Here is a 25,078-nt window from a genome sequence, read left to right as displayed (position 1 = left end):
CAACTCCCTCTTTTCTATAGTAACATTCTACGTAAATAAAATTATAATTGACTATTTAATTTGGTTTGGGTAATTATAATATATAAAGCGGGAGAGATCTGGGATTAAGGCAGTAACTGTGTCACGTTATTTTCCCAGTTATTGAAACTCGATGCACATATTTGACTTCCATTACTATAATATACATGTACATGAAGGTTAAATATATTACACGTCTGATGCGCTAAAATCTGGTATGTACAGAAGGATAAATTTACACCTGTCATTTTTCATTTGTTTACAGGCAAATAAAACAAACAATGAAAACATATCGTTTTTAAATATATTCATGGTGGTGACCTGAAGGAAAGGTTGAGTGAGCAGACTGTTGGTGTTGTGATGTTGCAGTGCGGGAGCAGCCGGCAGTGTCTTCCTCCTGACACAAACATAAGTTCTTACCACCGATTGTGAGGCCGCCTCGAACGTCCGTAATATCTGGCGGTAGATCGCGACCTGGACGCTCGAGAGCCAAGACCATGCTGGGAGAAGATACATAGTGTATACCTGCAGTAGTACGCGGCGGTGTATGGTGTGTGAGTGATGGAGGCCGCGGCGGGGCAGATGGACTGAAGCCAGAGCCACACACCTTCGGAGTCTGGTCCTGGAGCCATCGATATTTGGTCTCATATATGGTAAGTCTGTGTTTATGGCCTTGATGTGGCCATGGTGGGCCATGGTGGGCCAGTGAGCCGGCCACCAGGCCCTAGGGGCTGGCAGGGACCAGCAGGGGTCAACTGGGGACCTGTGGTCAGTGTTAAATCTCGTCCCTACCTTTACTGTAAACTGGGTCACACTTGTGTAAACTTGGTTACTCTACAGTATATAAGATGGTTTGCATTCATCTGTGTAAATCGGGTTACTTTTTCTCATTGTAAACTGGGTTAGTCCAATTCCTTGTAAACTGGGCTGCTCATTTGCTTTGTAAACTTGGCCTACCTGTAAACTTGTAATCTTTTAGGTGTTTACATTCAGAAGTTCAAACTTATTTATTATTTGGAAACTTAATGAGAGGCGAATGTGGTTAGCAAATAATTTTTTGTTAGAGTATCTGAGATTTCTTAAATTAGCACATGAAGCCTATTTATTTATTTATTTATTTATTTATTTATTTATTTATTTATTTATATTGTACAAGAGTTTTTACATTCTTGTACAGCCACTAGCACGCATGGCGTTTCAGGCAGGTCCTTAATCCTTGAGCCTATATATCAAACTTTACCAGATGCTTAAACTATAAAATGTTGATCGTACCCATAAAGTATGTATCATGGTCAGGGATTTATGCAATTTTAATGAGAATAGTTTTAAATTTAAAAATTTTCAGTTACATTCCCTTGTTGTAATATTTGATTTTTTAAATATACAGAACAACAAATATCTGGTTACTTAGTAGATACAGTACTGTATTTGTTTTGTAATGTCATTAATTACGCACAGTGTTTGGGGGACAACTCTAGATCAGCATTTCTCAACTGGGGTTCTGCAGATTCCTGAGGTAACTAGCTGTTCTGCAAGAGATAGTGATAAATAGGCTAATTCTAATCATATGCAAATGTATTTTTTGGTTAATTTTTGTGTTCTCTTTTTCATATTTAACCAGTATCAAGAAGACAGAAATCATATCCTTTCAGTTGACAATGAAATCTGAGTGTTTAAAGTATAACCCAGAATTATTTCTAGGGTACAAAGGTTGAGAAATGTTGCTCTAGTTAATGAGTGTATTGAGTTTAATTGTAGTATGTGATAATGGTGTCTGGTGTTATTTTGCCTAAATAATATTTCCTATCTTATCTTTTGTCCATACAAGAAACCCAATAAAAGGCTACTGTATGCATTGGCATCGTGTTGAACTCTCATTGATGAGCAGACACACTAACAACTGTTCTGTTTTTATACGTGTGCTAACTAACCCTTCAGTGAAGCTTGCTAAACTGATGAAAATATTCCTTTGGATTTATATTTATAAATACTACCATTATATGAACTGTAGCATTGTTATATTTCTTTGAATGGAATACTTTTATGATAATGTTAAATACTGTAATTTAAATATTCATTTTATGAAACGAGTTAAAAATTTGAAGTCGTTTCTTATCGAGCTTTTACCACAATCCTCAATAGTTAATCTCCATTCCTTCACTTTATATAAAGCAGAGAATCAGTATTTACCCTTAAACTGCACAAAACATCATATGATGTATTGAGTAACTTGCTATAAATTGTGCATCACGTCATAAGACGTGTTGGAGTACTACGCAAGATTTAAACGGCCCGCGGATACATGGGGTTCACCTCGCCTTCATCAGGGCTCTTGTAAATAGACGCCTTTTTTTTTTAAGTCGTGGGCCAAATTCCCGGGTGTGAGGGCCTCAGTACTGAGTGATCCACCAAGCTTGATGCATGCAGCATGAGTTTACAGCACTGCTGTTCAGCTTGTGACCACAGCATCGACTAAAAATGCCATAATATATATGTTCATGCTATTATTTAGCGATGATAGTATTACAGAAGACCCCTGACTGTGATTAAAAATGACCAGGATTCTGATAACAGAAGGATTGTTGTGATAATTAGCACTGTAGTGGGAGGAGTAATCTAGGTGGGGATGGAGGTAGCATTGTCTGCTGATTCCGTGTGACCATCTTTTACTGTCTGGACTCACTATACCAACTTAGTTGTTTGTTATGGTTATCAAAATGTGCAGATACTTATATATAACATCTGTATATAGTGAATAAAAGCAAAAACTGTATTGTGGGAGGAGAATGGTGGTGAGTCAGGTGAGGTGAAGGAAGGAGGAAGTGACAGCCAGTGGCGGGCTGCCACTGGCTGCCACTGCCACTCAGCATACCAACTTGATCGTTATGGTGAACATGAATGTAGATACTTATATATAACGTGTATATACAGTGTAATAACAGCAAAAGGAGTGTGCGGGAGAAGCCGTTTTGGTGATGGGGGTGGCAACATCTGCATGATTTGTCATGTTGGTAGGGGTGGCCACTATGCTCTTTGGGCACTATACTGGCTTGGTTGAACAGTTATATATAGACACACACATATAGTGTGTGTCTTGAGATGAGATGATTTCGGGGCTTTAGTGTCCCCGTGGCCCGGTCCTCGACCAGGCCTCCACCCCCAGGAAGCAGCCCGTGACAGCTGACTAACTCCCAGGTACCTATTTACTGCTAGGTAACAGGGGCATTCAGGGTGAAAGAAACTTTGCCCATTTGCTTCTGCCTCGTGCGGGAATCGAACCCGCGCCACAGAATTACGAATCCTGCGCGCTATCCACCAGGCTACAAGGCCATATAGGGTAATAACACCACAAATGGTATTGTTGTGGTGAAATTTTAGTGCGTCTGACTTTGAATGTGTGAGGGAGGCAGCCGCTAGCTGACCGTGTGTAGCGACGTCTCTTAGTGCCTGAACTAACTATATCAACTTAGTTGTACAGTTATGGTGAACAAAACATGTAGATACTTATATATAATGTCTGTATATAGTGAATAAAAGCAAAAACAGTTTGGTGGGAGGAGAATGTGGGCGAGTGAGGTGTTGAGGGAGTGAGTGGCAGCGAGTGGCTGGCTGGTGTGTGGCGGTCACTCCTCGTTGCTTTTTGACTCATAATACCAACTCAGTGGTTCGTTATGGTGAACAAAACATGCAGATACTTATATATAACCTGTGTATATAGTGTAATAACCGACAAAGTATTTGTTCACTGTTTGATGAGCATAATAATAGAATCAACAATATGCACACCATAATTTTGAGTACAGTGATGATTCACACATTTTATTATATAAATATATCACACTACACACTATTGAATAATATTACAGCAAAAAACTACAAAAAATCAATCAGAGACATTGAAATAATTAGGTAATTATCTCTTTGTGGCCACTCCTGCCTGACAGCTGGGGAGGAGCAGACCTCCTGGGACGCTTGCTGAGTCAGCGTCTGTTTTTTGCCAGACTTCCCCGCCCTATAGCGGGCAATCTATGCCACTGATTTTTTTTATTATTTTTCCCATGATCAGAGAACACAAATTAACAGGTTTAGAAGAATTTTTTTTTTTGGTATGTGCCTGTGGCTGACAAATTGCCCTGAGCAACACAAGGGTTAACGGAGTAAAATATGCACTGGAAAGCGTTTTGAGCAGATCTATTGATTTAGAAATATGTTATGTTCAAAATGTTTAACCTAAACCTTTTGTTTCTCTTTAGATGTCTTACATATTTATTTATGGAAAAACCTATTTTAAGTTACTGATCTCCTGGGGGTTTAATTTTGTGCCAAGCTGTAGGTAAACAAATTGTTTTGTTGGGAGTGACCAGCATTATCATTGTTACTTTTACTAGCCAAAAACATTACACTTTTAAAATGGTTAAATTTGCAGAAATTTCATTCTTTGCTTAAATTATAAGGACATATAAATATTCAACGTACTATATTTCAGAGTAACACACAATGTTAAGATGACCGTCGACAGTGGTGGTGGAGGTATGGGTGGCGGCTGCGACACCGTCGTGGACACCGAGGCTCACGAGAAGGAGATGCATGCACGCCTCATAAACTACCACACATCCTTCAGCTCGCAAGGTAATATATTTTATAGGTTCAGCAGTACTGGAAGTTCTTACCCACAAGTTAAATATACAGGAATTGAAAATGTAACAAATTCTGTGCTGTTCTAAGATTTATTGTGACGGGATGGATTCTTTGAGGAACATTGAGTAAACATCCTAGGTGTTATATATTCTATCTTCAGTGGTAAAGGTGATGAAATATTTCTTTAATATTAACATCTTATGCTCTGCCAGTCACAGGCACAAACAAATTAGTCATAGTTTAATAATACGTAACCATGTAACCCTTTGTTTTTCTGGAAAGCTAGTGTATAATAAATGTATTTGCGCTTGATTACTAGTACTGATTTACAAACACTGAGAAAGAGATTACTGTAGGGAATCTTGAAATTGCCTACTACCTCAATAGCAAAATTTGTTTATCATATGTCATTCTCCTTGATGCAGATTATAGTAAATTTCTACCTTCAGCGGTTTTCGAGTATCTTCACGGTGTCTTGAACATAGTGAACTCGACCGTGTTAGTTACCAGAAATCATATATCCAGATCAGTTAACTAGTCTGCTCTTATTCTTCCAATGTCAACTTGTCTTCTGTTTTGAAGTTATGAATATATATATTTCTGTATTTCTATACTGTACTTTGGACTTCGCCTCACCAACATGATTGTTTAATGCCATCTAACATTTAAATTGCTTGAAACTTTGGAAAATGGCTGTATTATGCCTTGCATGTTGCTCGAGATATTGCCAACCCAGCTAGGGAAAAGATGTTCAGTAATAGTGAAGAGGCTAGAACAAGGTGTTTATAAATAAACATATTAATAAGCTCTGGAGTCAACATCACTGATCAAAGGAGATACGAAAGTTTATATCCCTCATTGGCTGGATAATTGCAAACTAGTTGGGCTTCTTCTGAGGAGATGGAAGGGTCTACACTATACCGGCTTAGATTATACACTATACCGGCTTAGATTATACACTATACCGGCTTAGATTATACACTATACCGGCTTAGATTATACACTATACCGGCTTAGATTTAATTAAACATTAACATTTCTTCCTTAGGGAAGGTTCAAATTTAATAGTATACATGGCTTAAGAAAGTGTCCCGGTAATGGCATAAATCTTGGGTACCTTCGGCAAGTGTCTTCTAATTGATGTTCAGCTGCACTACTTTTACTACATGGTTTTTAGTCAAAATTTTAAGTGTGTAATTATTCAGGTCTGTTTTGTACGACACTGAGAGGTGGGTGCATAATGAGATTGCTAATTTACCTCATCATAATTAGCTTATTTTAGTTATTTATAATGCCTTGTTGCTGTTATTTTAAGAAAAATTACCATAAGCCCTTACAAAAATGATTTTCCACTTGAACTGAAATGTTAAATTATAATTTTATACTTGGATGTGATGTGTGAGACATAAGTTTGTATAGGAAGTATACTACTGGTAATTCTTGGGCAGGGATTCTGTTTATATTGGTTTGATTTTTTTTTCTCTGGGTTTATGATTGTATTATCTACTTTAATCTTCTATCATTTGAATTATAAGGGTCTTTACTTTGTTCACCGATTTGATTCCTAGTTTTCGAGCAGCTGAAATGCATGCTTCATTTAATTTTACAGTACTTTAAAAGGGTGAAGTGTTTTGATTGATTAGACAATAAAACAGCGGGGATACAAACAAAGAAAATTGTTTCCTGCATTATTTAACATTTTGCTGGAGCACTCTAGGAGTAAATATACTTTTCTGCGGGGAGCCCCGTCGTCTCCCTGAAGCTATCAAACTGACATGTGCCATAGTTTGGTGCCATCAGTCCCTGGAGTTTGTGTGCCTACTGGGGGCCACGGGCCAGAACCTGGCACCCTCAGAGAGGCCCAGGGAGCTATATCAATATGAGCACTCTACATTTAGAGTTTGTCATGTCTGCCATTGATTGAGGATTCCACCCAGAAAGGTAGGTGAAACAATAGAAACCTCTTAACTGGTTAAAATTGCAACCTACGTCTGAATAGAGACAAAGAACTCTCTCCCCCCAAAGAAAACAGTGAAACCAAGTAAAAATCATCCAACTAGCACACCCTCTGCGTGCTCCCCCTCCCCTGATAGGGGGAAAGTGGGAGCTCGCTCAGGCGAGCTGGCTGCACCACCCAAAGTTCGTTGACCGACTTGCCGGTGTCCACAAGTTTCCTCTGGCTTTAAATTATTGTTTAGTTTTGGTGTTTGTGGCTTTGCCAGCTATGTGTAGTGGTGCCCAGGTATTCTTTAAATACATTGGGCTGCATGCACCTAGGGCTATCTTTCCTAGGTGCCTGGTAAGTGTCCCTTGCATGTCAGGGTTCTCTTCCCTGGGACATTCGGGTCTTGCTCCCATTTGAGGGCTTCGTTGCTTGGAATTTGTTCTTGCCCTTGGGGTACGTTGGGGTTCTTGGGCTTCCCATCTTGCATCAGGTAGGGAGTGGGTTTTTGCTGTGGGGCACAGCTTGCATTCTGTGGCTGCAGACAATTCTCTCTGGGGATAGGTTGGTTTGTGTGTGTTGCTCTGGGGACCTTTTTGTTTTGTTTGTTTTCTTGGCACGTACTCGCTTATTTTGGCAGAGGTCTGCCTAGCTTACCATTAGGCTAGCCTAGGTTGTATTGGTGGCCCTCCTCTGTTTCCCTGAGGTTTTACGATGACCGTCAGTTATCATTTTGTCTGCAGCAGACAGGGGTTACCGGCCTAGCTGGCCCCAGTGCCTGGGCTTCTCGTAGTCCTAATGCACCATGCAGGCCCTGGAAAACCCCATTGGGCTTAGGGGTACCATGGATGTGTCTTCCGAGATGCTCTCCTTGTGCGATACTGAGGGTTGTTCTTTGCCTCTGCCTTGTGACGATCATCCATCCTGCCACCGTCATGCTGCCTATTGGGTCGGAGACACCTATGACCCTGAATTTTGCAGGAATTGTTCTTCGCTTATTATTCAGTTTATCCATTCCTTGTCTGAGGATGTTAGGGGTCAGGCAGCAGCTTTGTTGCATGCTGGGTATTCTTTGTTGCAATGAGCCAGGTTGATTGCCCAGTAGGAAGCCAGAAATTAGGAGGTGTTGGTTACTTCAACCTTGGTTCAGTCTGTGCCCTTGCTTCCTTCCCAGGTGGGTGTCGTTTGCCCCGCTCTTCTCCCCTCTGCTTCTGGCTCCCAGACGTCTGAGGGTTTCGGGGTCAGGGCTGGGTTTAGCTTGTGATGAGGCTCGGGTAGCTTCAGGGGGTTGCCCCTTCCAACTCGAGAACAGAGATTGACCTCGATTTCCCTGCCAAGGCTTCGGAGTCGGCCCAGCAAACTCTTCACTTTGAAACTTTTCCCCAGGATTCTGCCTTTTCTTCAAGGGTGGTGTAGGTGGATATGGGCTCTACCCCAGGGCCTATGTTGGGAGTTCCTGGGCACAGGGAAAATCTGCTTGGCGTGCTTGGATTCTTGTTGATCCAGCCTGGGGCCCATGTGCCTTCTGGGTAGGGTTTGTTGCAGGACCTGGGGTTTTCTTATCCTCCATCTGTGTATGAATTTGAGTTGGGTGCGGCTCCCCCATCTCCCCCGGGTTCATTTTCGGGTGCCTTTGGGTTCCTCGGATACGGCCTTCCAAAGGTTTCCTTCCTCTCGGATTTTCCCTGCGGAGGTTCGGGAGGCCTTTGGTGAGTACCTCCTGCAAGACCCAGTTTACGCCTCTATAATGGATTTGTCTAACATAGAGTTCGATTCTTCTTCCCCTGTTTTGGGTGCGTTACGAGGTTCCGGAGTCTTCCTGGCTGGCGGACTGCCCTTTCTTCTCTTTGAGAGCTTGGTGCGGGTTTTGCTGGACCCCTCACACTTGAGTGGCAAGAAGTTTCCTCAGTGTTGCAGGTGTTCTTGTGGAGCTCTTTAGAATTCCTTAATGAGTGTGGGAACCGACCTGTGAGATTTATATTTACAGTGTATTTAATTTATATGAATTTATATTTACGTTAATTTATATACTTCGATAGCAATTTGTATAATGATAAGTGGACTGTATTTCTGCAATAATCTCATAATCTCACAAATCGATCCTCTACACATTAGGGGGGGTTATTAAATTAATATATATGCAGCCAATCAAACTACAGTAACTACATACATTGAAGAGGTTCCTTATCTTATAGTACAGCAGGTTAGTCCACCAGGTATAACTAGGGTGTAGACACCAAATTATCCTCTTTGAGGTAGCTTCCATCACCCAGTAACTGGTGCACAAATTCTTCCTCGTCTTGACCTGTCAAAAGTGTGCTAGCTGTGAAGCCAGAATCCTATATATGACAAGCTATATCAGAGAAAACACTATACAGTACATGGAACATTGAAGACCTGGCTTAATTACCTTTTGTTTGAGGCGATTTCGTGTTCTAACCGGCTAACCCTACCCAATGACATTAATGGCCACTAATGATAGATAATGGGTTTCGGAAAGAACACTTAACTTGAATTTGTTGACAGCGTGTGATAATGGTACACCACTGGTTTCCATAACACTTCGTCCAAGTAAATTTAACAGGAGCCGAATTTGCTCCTGTGTGAGCCTCTGGTCTAGTCTCAACAATGGCTGCATCTAACACTCCATACTATTGACGCCTGGCCGACATTGTCCAGATATGATAGGAGCCATTTGCTCCACACGTCTCGGAGGTGACACAACAATGGCTGCCTCCTTCCTCTCTCACGCCTGGCTTACATTGTCCACATTTCAGAAAGTGATAGAAGGGTCACATTTACTCTACTTTAATATTGATAATTAAGTTAATTTATATAAGATGTTTTTATGATGGTAAAGTCCAAAGACTAATGTATTTAAGAACAATTCCCAGCAGAATAGCTGGTGAATTATAATAGTATGTGGTGATGATATCCCATTTTCTATAGACGGTAATTCCACTACAAGTTACGTTTTCTATGGGTAACTTGTTTATACAACACAGCTCTTATCTGTCTGTATGATATATTAAATGCTGTCGGATTTTCCGACATAATTCCCCAGGGGGCTGCTCACGGGTCGAAGTCCTAATTAGAACAGACGAACACCGATACTCCTCCTTCGAATTATTAGATTAATTTGATGTTAGTAGTTAGTAATCACACGTTTGTGTGTCTGTTCGTACAGGACGGATGTCCCGTACTAGAGTTGCAGGGGTTAGAAGTCTAATGCAATTTCATTTCCCTGTCAACTCTTGAAAGGCTAATATTCAAGCCTAATTACATATTATTTAACCCAGAAGACTGGATGTGATCAAGTACTACAGTCAAGTATGATTCAGGGACTGCAGTGAGATCAGTGACATTAGATATAACTTGAAGTTTCTTCAGGTAACTGGTCACTGATATATAAACACTGAAGCCCATGGAATACATCTTGATTAAATAATAAATGTATCAAATCAGTCATCAGATTTATTGGGGTTTAATTCAGTTAATTGATTCAGAGGATTGAATAGCTCATCATTAAAGTAAAGTATGGTTCTGAGACTGCAGTGGGTTCAGTGACATTGGTCGCAGTGACTTGTAGCTGTTTTAGTCTACTGTTCACTGATTTGCCACTGAGGCCTCATGAACTCATCTTCAGCTTTAAATGATGATACTAACATCAACCTCTGTTACTATAGTTAGCTGTAATCTCCTTAGTATAATGCTACTGGAGAAATATAATCAGCTGACAAATTTAGATTTCTACTGGTATTGTTTATCTGCAGGCATAGGTCTCCTCAGGCTTGATACTGGGCCTGAGAGTAATTTACCTCCTGCAGAGTTTAACATGGTTATACCCTGATATTTAGTAGGGCTACCAATGAATCGATGGCAATAGTCTGTCCCTACAAGGAGACCGAAGTCGGTAAGGTGATCAGACTTAATATTATCTGCCAATTTTATTCCTCTATTTCTCAGGAATTTGGCTGTTGCTCTCAGACCTTGAACTTGTAGGTCTACTGGTATTTTGTCCACCACAATGGCTTGTACTCGACAGACGTACCTGCCTAAACGTACTGATGGTTGTACCACCTGGTAGACTTGAGGTCCTGCATCTGTTACAAACCCTGAGATGTTGAATGACATCTGGGCTACAGGCCTTAATTGTAATTCATCTGCCAGCTTTTTAGTGATATATGTTCTCTGGGATCCTTGGTCAAACAACCCACGGGTATGGACCTTGGCCCTCTTATTCAGGATGGTAATTTGGGCAGTAGGCAAAGTCGTATTACCTTTAGACTTTGCTGATTGGACACTCTTTGTTTGTTGCACCTTGCAGTACTGTACTGTGGTGGGAATGCTATCTTCCACCTTGGGGTTTGGAGACGTTGTTTTGGTGTGTCTGCACAATGCTGCATGGTGCTGACCTTTGTTACACCTATTACAAGGGTGTAATTGGGTATCACAATCCTTGATGTTATGTTTCCTGAGGCACCTCGTGCAATGTTGCAAATCTTTGAGTCGCTCAACACGGGCGTCACTATCAGGAAAATTAGGGCAGTGGTACATTGAATGTTTCTCATTGCAGAACAAACATGTTCCATAGTTTCCAGTACCCTTTGGTGTCACGTTCTTGGGTGACACAGTAACTATAGGCTTGGAGGGTCCCACTGCATATACGCCCACACTGTTACTGTTCCACTTTGGTGTTGAATTATATTGTCTAGATTGATTTGGAGTACCTTTGGTACTCTGTGGTTTACTATTATTGGTTTCTGAGGGTTTACTTGGTGGTTTTAATTTGTCATGTGTTCGTAATTGATGAACTACTGACTTTAAACCTTCAGATATTTCATTCATGGATAAGATGCTTTTATTGTAATGAGCACTCATTTGTCTCAATATGTCCCTAGGTATTTTCTCCTGGACAATTATTTTCAAGACCCACTCAGCCCCGTTTGTATCTGCTGTCAGGCTGAGGGCATTGATCAATGATTCTACCTCCAGCTTGAAGACTTGGAGTGAATCAGCTGAAGCCTCCGGTGGGGGTAAATGCAACAGCTCATGAACTAAATGTGATGTTCTTACTTCTGGATCAGCATAATTATCCTTGAGGAGTTTTACTGCCAGATCATAGCCGTCATTAGTTAATCTCAGATGGGATACCACTGTTTTAGCCTCACCTGATAATTGGCCTTGCAAATAAGAGAATTTACTACTCTTTGGTAAAGATTGTTTTGAGTCTACAAGGTCAACGAATTTGTTCCAAAATTCGTCCCAATCTTCCTCATCTTTTCCTGAGAAAGTGGGTAAATTAATTGGAGGGAGTCGAGCTTCTGCTTGACTAGTATTAGATGCAACTGTTGTTGTTGTTGCTGTTGCCTTGTTCTGGGCAATTAATTTGACATAAGGCTGTAATGTGGCTTGAGTCTGATCTTCATAATTCGCAAGATCAACCATAATGTCGTCTATTTCTGTTTCTGATAAATTGGTGTTGGCAAGTTCAGCCACATATGTTGCTATTTGACATTTGATTTGCTCAAATTTACCTGCAGCTGCTTGATAATAGCTTTCCAGGTCAGCATAATCAACTTGAGATTGTTGTGACAAATCTTCACATTTCTTGATCTGTCTTGTTAAGTGGCCTTTAAGACCTGCAAGGGTTCTTTTCATTCTCCCTGCATTATCCATACTGGCTAGTTGGTGAAGCCTTGTGGGACTTGTACTTGGGCTGCTCATAATACTGAACAAACACTAATGATAGCCTAGGGTAAATTCTGCACTCACTAGGCAATAATCCTACCTCTACTAGAGGTTAGCACTTAAAATTAATACACATTATATATATATACAATCATACACACTAATGATTTGAGTGATAAACCAGTGTCACTGGAAGTACCTTTAGGTTAGCTCTTCTATATCACCCTAGGATGGTAGAGACACTAATTAATCACTCAAAGGTGTAATGATCATAAGTAAATTATTATATATACAACTCAACTCGAGTTGATAAAAATTACACCCAAAATAGGGTCTGCACCATTCATTAATGGTGTTAGGTTGTTCAATATAGTACAACTGACTATGGCAATAATGGGACTAGGATGAGCAATAATAGTTCAACTAGTCAATGGTAATTTACTACCCTGTTGTGGGTTGGCAATTAGTAAATATTATACTGTGATCACTAGTGCAATATATATTAAATAATTCTCTATTTTGGAGAAATAATATACACAATTATTGTTAATAGCCTCTTAATTAGCCTCTATGAAACTTCTAATATTATCTAGAAGTATTAAATATTATTAGTGACCTCGCGAAATAAAGTCCACAAAATTCGTGGATAATCTCTCGCGAAATGTAACACCACGAAATCCGTGAACAATATCGCGAAGACACAGTCACTAATTAGGCTGGCTTCTATATTAGCGCTGTCATTTCACGAAATAACACGCCACCAAATATCTGTGGGTGTGCATGAAACCGCTGACGAAGCTGAACTGGGCTGAGGGAGGCTCCTGAGCTCCCACGAGGCAACGCCGCTGTCTATGACTGGCTGGCTTTGTTTAAATAACACTGCACTAGTTTATTTAATGAATCCACTGGTTAACTGGTTCATCCGGTACTAAGATGACCAAATGTGGGTTCAAAGGACCGAATATTCCGGTTCCGAAGGTCCAAATAATGTGGGAACCGACCTGTGAGATTTATATTTATTTAATTTATATGAATTTATATTTACGTTAATTTATATACTTCGATAGCAATTTGTATAATGATAAGTGGACTGTATTTCTGCAATAATCTCATAATCTCACAAATCGATCCTCTACACATTAGGGGGGGTTATTAAATTAATATATATGCAGCCAATCAAACTACAGTAACTACATACATTGAAGAGGTTCCTTATCTTATAGTACAGCAGGTTAGTCCACCAGGTATAACTAGGGTGTAGACACCAAATTATCCTCTTTGAGGTAGCTTCCATCACCCAGTAACTGGTGCACAAATTCTTCCTCGTCTTGACCTGTCAAAAGTGTGCTAGCTGTGAAGCCAGAATCCTATATATGACAAGCTATATCAGAGAAAACACTATACAGTACATGGAACATTGAAGACCTGGCTTAATTACCTTTAGTTTGAGGCGATTTCGCGTTCTAACCGGCTAACCCTACCCAATGACATTAATGGCCACTAATGATAGATAATGGGTTTCGGAAAGAACACTTAACTTGAATTTGTTGACAGCGTGTGATAATGGTACACCACTGGTTTCCATAACACTTCGTCCAAGTAAATTTAACAGGAGCCGAATTTGCTCCTGTGTGAGCCTCTGGTCTAGTCTCAACAATGGCTGCATCTAACACTCCATACTATTGACGCCTGGCCGACATTGTCCAGATATGATAGGAGCCATTTGCTCCACACGTCTCGGAGGTGACACAACAATGGCTGCCTCCTTCCTCTCTCGAGGCTAGGCTGCCATTGTCCACATTTCAGAAAGTGATAGAAGGGTCACATTTACTCTACTTTAATATTGATAATTAAGTTAATTTATATAAGATGTTTTTATGATGGTAAAGTCCAAAGACTAATGTATTTAAGAACAATTCCCAGCAGAATAGCTGGTGAATTATAATAGTATGTGGTGATGATATCCCGTTTTCTATAGACGGTAATTCCACTACAAGTTACGTTTTCTATGGGTAACTTGTTTATACAACACAGCTCTTATCTGTCTGTATGATATATTAAATGCTGTCGGATTTTCCGACAATGAGTGCCTCTTTGCTTCTGCACCTTCCCATGATGTGGGTCTTGAGCAGTTAAATGCTTGGGTCCCCCTCTTTCTTTTGGTTGCCTTGGCGGCAGATGACTTTAGAACTCGTGGTCATTTGGCTTCGGTCATCTTGAGCTGTTTTCGGACTGGTTTTTGGAGGATGTGGAGACGTTGAGTGGAGGCCTTCAGCCAGAGTTCTGGTTTTGGCTGCCCTGCTGAAGCTGTTTGCGCCAATCCTCCGGGAGGTGATGTCTATGTTTTTTTTGTCTCTTGTCTTGCGTGTCAGCATGCCATCCTCACTCTCTTTAGACTCGGCTTGGGCCCCTGGCTTTGCAGTCTTTGTCTCCGTTTTGTCCTGTTATTTCCTGAGGACTGTGTTACTCAGTTTTTGTTGGTGGCTTCTACCAGTTGCCACCCCATTTCTAATTTGTTGGTGTTCGGGGGGAGGGGGGGGGGAGCATTCTAGCTTCTGTCGAGGTGGTCGTGGCAGGGCTCAGGTTTTAGTAGCTCGAGGTAGGCTATTGGTGCCAGTTTCGGACCTCGTGCATCCTCCTGGGCCTTCTTCGTCTGGTCGGCACGGTGGTTACTCTGTACGGAAGTCGGCTTCTCAGAGGTCGCGGTCGGATCTTTCACTGGGCGATGGGGGGGGGGGGGAGGTTTGGTTGCTGGCGTAGTTTGCTCATGCTTAGTCCCATGATTTGTGGGCTTTTCACGTCGTCTCTTCCGGCCTTTAGTGGCATTGGGCGGCTCCTCCCCCTCTGTCCCTTTTGTTGGGGGGTTCGGAGCTGGCAAAGCAGGCTTCTTCCCTGTCCGTCAGGTCATCTTGGAGTGGATTCGCTTGGGCGTGGTCGAAACGACTTCGTCTCTCAAGCAGGTTTCTCGCTTGTTTCCAGTTCTGAAATGGGACTGTGTGGATCTTTGGCTCATTCTGGACGTGTTCTGTCTAAACTGTTGGATTCCTTGCCTCTCCTTTCAGATGATTACATTGTCCCAGGTCTGTTTTCTTCTCGAGCCAGGCCTCTTGGATGATTTCTCTGGATCTCAAGGATGCATATTGGCACATTCCTATTCATCTGGGGTTCAGAGATTGGTTAGGGTTTGTGGTCGGGCATCAGGCTTACCGCTTTCGTGGCCTCCATTCGGTCTGGATCTGGCACCTTATGTACTCATGCATTAAACCCTTACACTGCTACAGCCTGGGCTGTAAATGGGGTATACGCTTGGGCTGGGTGAAAATATATTTGAATTATGTGAAAATTAATATTAAATGTTAAACAAATCTCCAACTTATTGGCTTCAGCATCGTGAAAGTTTCATCACAATATTTTCAGAAATGGATTTTAGACAATTTTTTTTTTTTTAAAAGAACGTTTTGTTGATAAGGAGAACAGCTCCTATTATCTGGAACTGAGGGATAATGCAGTAATAAGGAGATGCAAGCACCTGTCTGATGCACAAAGAATAATAATAATAATAATAATAATAATAGTTAGAAGTGCCCACAAAGTGGATATGCAGCTGGTGCCTTTATAGCATTGCTGAGTAATACATAACACAAATAGTAATGAGTAAGTATGTTATTAGGCTCTATTTTGTTATGTATCATACAAATACATTGTCCAATGGTAATACCTGTTACTTTCACCAATGTCCACAAATTTTTTTTTCTGTGGGGAACCCCAGAGGTTCCCTGGAGCTTATCGGGCTAATGTATGTTATATTAGACCGGGACATTAGCAATGGAGTTCAGACCTACCAGGGACCAGCACCAGAACCTGGCCTCTTCAGAGAGGTTTCAGGGAGCAATGGCCCTGGAAAACCCCCTTGTGGTTGGGGTTTTTCCTTATCTACCATCAATCGGGGTTAGGCACCCAGTAAGGTAGGCATAACGAAACAAACCCCACATGGTAAGAAACTAAAACAAAAAACCGAACAGAGAGGTAGAAACTCCCTACAATCCCAAGGAAACAAGCACACTTTACTGCCGCGCCGCTCGTCAGTGCATGCCTCCCCTACCCGAAAGGGGGAGGGGGGCCCCGGACCTCACCGTGCCGGCTGCCTTCAGTTTGTAAGCTATTGTCAACCGGGAAAGACGCTTCTCTGGCCTCAAATTCCTGGACGATGTTTGCCTGTGTGGCGTTCTCTGTTGTCTAGTTGTGGTGTGCGGTGGCCAGGAGTACCTCATCAGTACCAGGGCTGCATGTGCTTAGGGGCTTCCTTCCCTAAGCACCCTGTGAGTACTGCCCCTGCATTACAGGGTTATCTTCCCTGGGGCGTTTGGGAACTGCTCCCGTAGAGGTTCTTGCTGTTCAGCATTTGCCTCGCCCTTTGGGCCAACTGGAGCTTGGCGCCCTTGTTTGGCCCTGGGTAGGGAGTGGTGGTGTGCTGGTTGGGGTGTCAAGGTGTTGCACGACCTGGCACCTATGCAGCAACCGGTTCCTGTTGCCTCTGAGGACAGTGTACTTTTGCAGGGTTTTTCTTTTGTTTTGTTTTTGTTTGCCTGGTGGGGGTTCTGCCTCATGGGACAATAGTTCCCCTGATATTGTTTTGGTGGTCCTCTGCTAGCCCCCCGTGCCTGTACACGTCGCAGGGGTTTCAGTGTTGTCATCTACCTCTTGTTAGTTTGGGTGTTTAACCGGTTAGCAACACCTTGTCTGGGCTTCCCGTAGTTGCTACCTTATGGGCCCTAGAAAACCCTGTCGGGGCTCAGTGGACCCATGGATGCATCTCCCGAGTTCCAGCCTGCCTTGTGCGGGTTTGAAGGTTGCTGTGTGCCCTTGTCTTAGGGTTACAGTTACCTGTTTTGCCTCCGTCATGCTGCCTGTTGGGTCAACGACACCTCTGACCCAGAGTCTTGCTAGTCATGTTCTCTGTTTGTGCTCCAGTTTTATTCTGATGACGTTGCTGTTAGGGTACAGGCAACATCCGCGTTGCATATTAGATTTAGGTTACTGCAATGCGCTAGGTTGGTTTCCTACCCAGATGCCCCGCGACTGCCCCGCTTTGGTTTAGGGACCATTAGTCGCTTCGACTTTGGTTCTGTCTGCGCTCCTTGGTCCTTCCCCAGTTGTTCATCCTCCACCTTTCCCCGTGTCCGGCTCCCAAACGTCTGAGGGTTTCGGATTTGACACGGGGTTTAGTTAGTAATGAGACTCAGGCGGCTTCGGGGGCTGCCCCATTGGGTCGGAGACAGAGGCAATTGTGTCAGTTCCTCCTGCCGAGGCTTCTGGGTCCCGCCAGCAGGCCCCCTTCTTCTCTGCCTTTCCCCTGGACTCTGCCTTTTCTTCAGGGGTAGAGGGTTTGGAGGACAGCTCCGTCCCGGGTCCCGAGATCTTGGGAGATCTTGGGGCTAGGGAGGAGTCAACCTGGGGGCCTTGGGCCCCGTTTGACCCCACTTGGGTGCTTTTGCCTTCCTCGTGGGGCTTATTGTTGCAGGGGGAGGGGTTTTCTTACCCACCTTCTCTGTATGAGTATGATTTGGGTTCGGCTCCTCCCCAGGTTCGGTTCCGGGACCCTTTGGGTACCTCGGCCCCGTCTTTCCAGAGATTTCTACCTCTCATATCTTCGCGAAGGAGGCTCGGGAGGCTCTTGCTTCATACCTCTTGCGAGACCCGGTTTATGCGTCTGTGATGGATCCATCCTATTTTGAGTTGAGTTCTTCGTCCGGGTTTTGGATGCATTTCGTGGTTCCGGAGTCTTCCTGGCTGGCAGACTGTCCATTCTTTTTGTTGGGAGCGTGGCATGGGTTCTGTCGGACCTGCACACTTGATTGGCGTGAAACTTCTACAGTTCTGCAGGTTTACTTGGAGGACGAATTTGAGCACCTTAATGCGTGCTTGGTCGCCCCGTGCTTTCTCGGGATGTTGGCCTTTTACAGCTTCATGTGCAGGTTCCTTCTCTTTTGGCATCGTTGGTTGCGGAGGATTTGTGCGCCCGTGTGCATTTGGCTTTGGTTTTACGTTTCTTTTCCCTTCTCGAGCTGTCTTCTGCCTGGCTTGAGGAGGATGTGGAGGCGTTGAGTGCCGGGCCTTCGTCTGGGGCGCTGACTTATGCAGCTAGGGCGTCAGTTGCACTGCTGAAGCTCTTTGCGGCTATCCTGAAGGGGTCGGTGTCTCTTTTTTGCTTCTTGCCTCGCGTGCCATCAGGCTGTGTTCGCCCTCTTTGGAATCCGCTTGGGCCCCTGGCTCTTAGGTTTTTGTCTCCGTTTTGTCCATTGCTGTTTGCAGAGGGTGCAGTCTCGCAGTTTCTGTAAAGCGGCTTCGTCTAGCTGTCGTCCTATGTTGGACTTGTTGTTTCTCCGGGGCGGTCGTTCTCGGCCATCTTGGAGGGGTCGTGCCAGGGTTCAGGGTTCCGCTGGTTGAGGTTTGCCTTTGGTGCTAGTTTCTGAGCCTACGTTACCTTTGGTTCCGGCATCGTCTGGTAGGTGCAGTGATAGCCCTGTTCGGCACTTGGTTTCTCGTAAGGGGTGTCGGCCCTTTCACTGTTAGCCCCGTTGATGGGGCGATGGGGGGGAGGCTCGCTCTGTTTGCCCACTCTTGGTTCCATGATTTGTGGGCCTTTTCGGTTGTCATCCGGCCTGCGGTGGCGTTGGGCGGCTCGTCCTCCTTTAGGGGGTTCGGGGTTGGCGGGGCAGGCTCCTTCTGCGCTTCATCAAGTCATCTTGGAGTGGGTGCACTTGGGCATTGTCGAAACCACCCCGTCCCTCGGGTGGGTTTCCCGCCCGTTTCCAGTGCCGAAACGGAACTGTGCGGATCTGAGATTCATTCTGGACTTGTCCCGTCTGAACCCCTGGATTCCTTGCCCCTCTTTTCGGATGACTACTCTATCTCGGGTCCAGCTTCAGTTGGAGCCAGGTGCTCGGATGGTGTCCCTGGACCTCGAGGACTCCTATTGGTACGTTCCTATTCATCCGGGGTTCAGGGAATGGTTAGGATTCATGGTGGGGCGTCAGGCTTGTCGCCTTCATTGCCTCCCTTTTGGCTTGACTCTGGCACCTTGCGTTTTCATGAGTCTTACCCAGGTTGTGGTGACCCATCTGCATCTGCTAGGGATTCGGGTTTTAGCCTACTTCGACGAATGGCTATTGTGGGCTTCCAGTCAGTCAGATTGTCTGCTTGCCAGGGATATGATTCTTTCCCAGCTCGCCAGGTTCGGGTTCCTGGTGAACTGGAGGAAGTCCCATCTGGTCCCACTATTTCCTTGTCTCTCCCTCCAGAGGTTTTGCTGTGGCTGTGGTCCCGCCGTTGGCTGGGGGTCCCTGGTCACTCGGCAGTTGCTCGAGCGGTTGTGCGGGAGTCTGAACTTCACCTTGCTGGTCAACCCGCCAGGTCAGGTTTGGCTTCGGCGTCTGTTTTGGTTCCTTCGGAGAGGCCCCTTCCGCCTCTCTTGCGATCGTTAGGTTCGTCCTCCGGGGTCTTGTGTCGGTTGCTGTGTCACTGGCATCCTCTTCGGGGTTTTCGGGGTTTGGTGTCCTGGTGCCTTCACTCGATGTGTTCACATATGCGTCGTCTCTCGGCTGGGGCTTTGTGACCAGTGCTCACCAGTCCGACCAGGGACGGTGGGGTCCGTCCTTCTGTCGGGCTCATAGCACTGTTCAGGAGTTTGCGGCAGCCTGGTTCGCGCTTCGGAGGGTTCGGGTCATTCGGAGTTTGACTATCCGGCTCCACTCCACTTGGACTGTTCTCTCGGTAGTTCATTGCCTGATCTGTGAGGGGTTCTCTTCGGTCCTTGCCTCTTTGGGGTTGGTCCCTTCGAGTGGTTCATCTGCTGGATTCTCGGGGTTTGGCTCTCCGTGCGGTTCATATCCAGGGAGTGTCCAGCGTCCTGGCGGACGGTTTGCCTACGGAATGGACAGTCAATGACGACTCATTTCGTTGGATCTGCCAGATGTACAGACTCCCAGACGTGGACCTCTTCGCGTCGGCGTGGTTTCGGCGTCTCCCAGTCTGTGATGTTCTTTTCTGACTGCAAGGCGTTCGCAGTGGATGCCTTTCAGCAGGACTAGTCGAGGTGGGGTTACCTGTACCTCTTTTTCCCAGTCTAGCTGTTGCTTTGGTTTCTGGCTTGGTTAGAAACCTTCCCAGGGAGAGTAGTCCTTGTGTCCCCTTGGTGGCCGGCCCAGCCTTGGTTTCCAGCTCTGTTTGCTCGGTGTCCGAACCCGGGGCATTTCCTGCGGCTCTGCCTTTTTTGGCAGGTCTGACCGGTCCGGTACGAGGCTGGTTCGACCTTCTCCTCTGCTCTTTGCGTCTGGTCTTTTTGATGCAGGTGTATCACCATTTCTATGGTGAACAGGTGGCTTTGTTGATGGTGTCCCACCTGAGAGCTTCATCTCGGCGACAGTATGAAGTTTCCTGGAGTTCTTTTTGCCATTTTCTTGCTCTCCATAGGTTGTCTTCTTTTTCGGATCTGGTTGTCTTGTCCTCTCTCTCTTGGCTTTTTCAGGATTGTCATTTGATGCCTAATACTGTTGCCTCGTATTGTGCGGCGCTGGCGGAGCTGCTCCAGCTTGAGTTCGGAGTGGATGTCACATCTGCCCTGTTCCGTAAGCTTTATCGTGCTATGTTTCACCTCTGGCCTGCTCATATGCCGCCTGAGCCGTCCTGGTCCTTGGACAGTGTGTCTTTCATCTCCTCGTTCTGTGGTGGCCCTTTCGGTCCAAAATTGTTTTTCCAAGGCCCTGTTTTTGTTGGCATTGGCCTCTGGGGGTCGTGTAGGGGAGCTTCATGCTCTCCTACGGCGCAGGGGTTTCTGCTCTTTCGATCCTGGAGGTAGGTTTGTACGTTTGCAGCCTTCTCCACCTTTTCTGGCGAAGAACGAGACAGCTGCTTTCAGGAGGGGTCCTTGGGTCATTGATGCTTGGTTGGTTTGGCCAGGGGTGCATCATGTGTTGTCTGGTTGCGACTCTTGCTGTTACCTGCACACCTCGGCTGGGATGGCTGGGGATGCGCTTTGGGTTTATCTGGTTTCCCTCGTTCCCTGTTCCAGGGCTTGGGTCTCCCAGGTTGTCCGCAGGGTTATTAAGTCTAGCCAGCCTGCGGTCTATCCTCGCGCCCAAGACGTTCGGAAGTTTGCAGCTTTGACTGCCATGTTTGGTAACATCTCTTGGGCTCATATTCGGGCACGTGGATTTTGGAGGTCGAACAGGGTCCTGGCTGCCCGTTATTTCGTGAATGTGCCTGCTCCTCTGTGTTCTTGTGTTGCTTTGGGTCGCAGGTTGCAGCCAACTTCAGTTGTCTCAACTTCACGTTGAGGAGTTTGTGGCCGCTGCCTCCCGGGTAAGTCGCTATTTTCTTTCTCTTTGGGTATGTAGCTCCATGGAGCCATAGGGGCTTTCTACAGAAAACCAGTGTTGAATGTAATGAAATGCCATTTTCTGGGTGAGCCATGGAGGCTCCCTGGCAACCCTTCCTCCCTCCCACTGGTCTGCAGTTTTTTCGCATTGGTTGAAGCTTAGTTTCCAAACAGAAGGCAGCCGGCGCGGTGAGGTCCGGGGCCCCCATCCCCCTCTCGGGGAGGGGTTTGCTGTGCAGACGAGCGGTGCAGCAGTAAAGTGCTGGTTTGTTTGTTTCCTTGGGATTGTAGGGAGTTTCTACCTCTGTTTAGTTTTTTGTTTTAGTTTCTTACCATGTGGGGTTTGTTTTGTTATGCCTACCTTTGTAGGTGCCTAACCCCGGTTGATGGCAGATTAGGAAAACCCCCAACCACAGGGTTGGTTTTTTTTTCAGGGCCATTGCTCACTGAAACCTCTCTGAAGGGGCCAAGTTCTGATGCTGATCCCTGGTAGGTCTGAACTCCATAGCTAATGTCCCGGTCTAATATAACATACATTAGCCCAATAAGCTCCAGGGAGCCTTTGGGGCTCACCCAGATAATGACGTTACATTACAATCAACGCTGGTTTTTTATTTGCTTTCTTCTTGTGCATTTTAAATAGAGTACTGAATAAGCTAAACAATATTTTTCTAAATCTAAACTAGACTCAAGTAGTCTAGTTTAAATATAAACTAAACTAAATTTTGTCTGTAGACCTGTACAGGATTTTTCACTGGATTTAATCGTTTATAAGATATACAGTTCCTTGACATATTAATATCCATATTTGTACAAGGTAGATGTTGCATTGTTATCCAGCTAATTACAAATGGCAGTAGTTTGATGCATCTTGCATTTTCCAAACAAGATTTTGTACAAGTGTTGCAACTAAATGCTTGATAGACTAACAGATGTATGACCTTGGATGCCTTGATTCTGTTGATTACTGGCATGCAGAAATGTTGATGAGAAATTTGATGCAATAAATCACAATGACAGGGATGAGAGTAAAATGGGTTATGCACATGTATAACTAGGTTGTCTTAATGAATCTGTTTTGTAATGAAATAAAGACATGAGTATATGATGATCCTTAGTATACTAAAGATGTTTTAACATACTGTAATTAATTTTAGGATGTTCCATTACTGGTGCTTTTGTTAGTCTTTGCAAGAAACTTCGTAATTGTGATAATATTGAGGTCATACAATGGAATAGAATCTTTAGTCCTGGTTTTCCCAGGCAAATGCATTGATCATAAAAATGGGGGTTCAATCCCGGGCACCGGCGAGAAACAATGGGCAGAGTTTCTTTCACCCTATGCCCCTGTTACCTAGCAGTAAATAGGTACCTGGGTGTTAGTCAGCTGTCACGGGCTGCTTCCTGGGGGTGGAGGCCTGGTCGAGGACTGGGCCGCGGGGACACTAAAAAACCCCGAAATCATCTCCAGATAATCCAGTTACATTGAAGATTGTTTTTCCCTTCTTTGCAACACTTGTCTGTAGTGAGGTATCACATTGTCATTGAAAAGATTAATGCAATGGCCTACTACAGCTTTCTCTGGGTGATTCTTTTCAGCAAAACTTTGCAGTCCTTCCCATACTGTACACATTTTCGTAATGAGGAAGGGACATTCTCTACTGCCTTCTCTTCCTCCCCTGATGATTTGTTGTACTGCCTAGCTAGTTCAACAACATGAGTACTATTTTCATGCTTACGAATGATCTCTTGTTTCTCCTCTATGGTCGTTCTCACATGTGATTTCTTGCCTTGAACCTTACCACTGGGTTTCTTGGGACCCATAGTGAGATATATATAATAACAACTTTCATGCTCAAATGGCCAAAAATCCGACAAAAAAACTGTAAATTCTTGTGAAGAATTCAGGCGGGATGGTTACTGGGCACGAGGCAATAGTAAACTGAGGCGCGATCGCCGTGCTACCACGAGCTAGGGCGGCCAATCGAGTATCAACAATGTTGTATCGCAATGCAAAGTTTGTATCCCAATTCAAATTTTCCGAACAAATCAGGCTCGTAACCCAAAAAGTTTGTAAACAGGGACGTTCGTAACACTTAGGTACCACTGTATGTACATGCTATTATTTAGTGATAATAGTATTACAGAAGACCATCTGACTGATAAAACTGACCAGGATTCTAATACGTAATAGCAGGATTGTGTTGATATTTAGCACTGTGCTCCATGGTGGGAGGAGTAATGCTGAGGGAGGTGGCGTCGACTTCTGACTCTGTGTGGCCACCTTTTATTGACTGGACTTACCATACCAGCTTAGTGGTTCGCTATGGTGAACATAATTGTACTTGTATAACGTGTGTATAGAGTATAATAACAGCAATAAGAGTATGTTTGGAGCCGCCATTTTGGTGAGGGAGGCACGTCGTCTGCATATGTCATGTAGTTTACTTGTGGCCACTATGGTCTTTGGGCACCATACCAGCTTATTTGTACATGTATGGTGAATAAAACATGTAGATACTTATATATATAATGTGTGTATATAGTGTAATAACACTACAAACAGTATTGTTTGAGGAGAAATATTAGTGCGTCTGGCCTTGAACCAGTGAGGGCGGCAGCTACCAGCTGACTGTGGACTGTGTAATTACCTAAGTGTAGTTACAGGATGAGAGCTACGCTCGTGGTGTCCCGTCTTCCCAGCACTCTTTGTCATATAACGCTTTGAAACTACTGACGGTCTTGGCCTCCAGCACCTTCTCCCCTAACTTGTTCCAACCGTCTACCACTCTGTTTGCGAAAGTGAATTTTCTTATATTTCTTCGGCATCTGTGTTTAGCTAGTTTATATCTATGACCTCTTGTTCTTAAAGTTCCAGGTCTCAGGAAATCATCCCTATCGATTTTATCAATTCCTGTTACTATTTTGTATGTAGTGATCATATCACCTCTTTTTCTTCTGTCTTCTAGTTTTGGCATATTTAATGCCTCTAACCTCTCCTTGTAGCTCTTGCCCTTCAGTTCTGGGAGCCACTTAGTAGCATGTCTTTGCATCTTTTCCAGTTTGCTGATGTGCTTCTTAAGATATGGGCAGCACACAACAGCTGCATATTCTAGCTTTGGCCTAACAAAAGTCGTGAACAGTTTCTTTAGTATATCGCCATCCATGTATTTAAAAGCAATTCTGAAGTTAGAAAGCGTGGCATAGGCTCCTCGCACAATATTCGTTATGTGGTCCTCAGGTGATAGTTTTCTATCTAGAACCACCCCTAGATCTCTCTCTTTATCAGAATTCTTTAAAGATTTCTCACATAATATATAGGTTGTGTGGGGTCTGTGTTCTCCTATTCCACATTCCATAACATGGCATTTATTAACATTAAATTCCATTTGCCAAGTGGTGCTCCATTTACT

At 44.2% G+C, this 25,078-nt stretch overlaps 1 protein-coding gene across 4 annotated transcripts in view; it reads left to right on the top strand.

The window, feature by feature from the left end:
- Positions 1-371: 371 nt before the first annotated feature.
- LOC123754693 (uncharacterized) overlaps positions 372-25,078 on the top strand; it is a 236,908-nt gene continuing 212,201 nt past the window's right edge. For all 4 annotated transcript variants that reach the window (XM_069326276.1, XM_069326275.1, XM_069326274.1 and 1 more), the window contains exons 1-2: positions 372-671; positions 4,505-4,647. In XM_069326276.1, the coding sequence (XP_069182377.1) occupies positions 4,524-4,647 (124 nt within the window). In that variant the 5' untranslated portion in view covers positions 372-671; positions 4,505-4,523. The remainder of the gene's footprint in view (positions 672-4,504; positions 4,648-25,078) is intronic.

Source organism: Procambarus clarkii, chromosome 18, assembly GCF_040958095.1.
Source record: "Procambarus clarkii isolate CNS0578487 chromosome 18, FALCON_Pclarkii_2.0, whole genome shotgun sequence".
NCBI classification, from domain to species: Eukaryota; Metazoa; Arthropoda; class Malacostraca; order Decapoda; family Cambaridae; genus Procambarus; species Procambarus clarkii.
The sequence above is the reverse complement of the archived record's forward strand: the minus strand, read 5'-3'. Positions and strand labels throughout refer to the sequence as shown.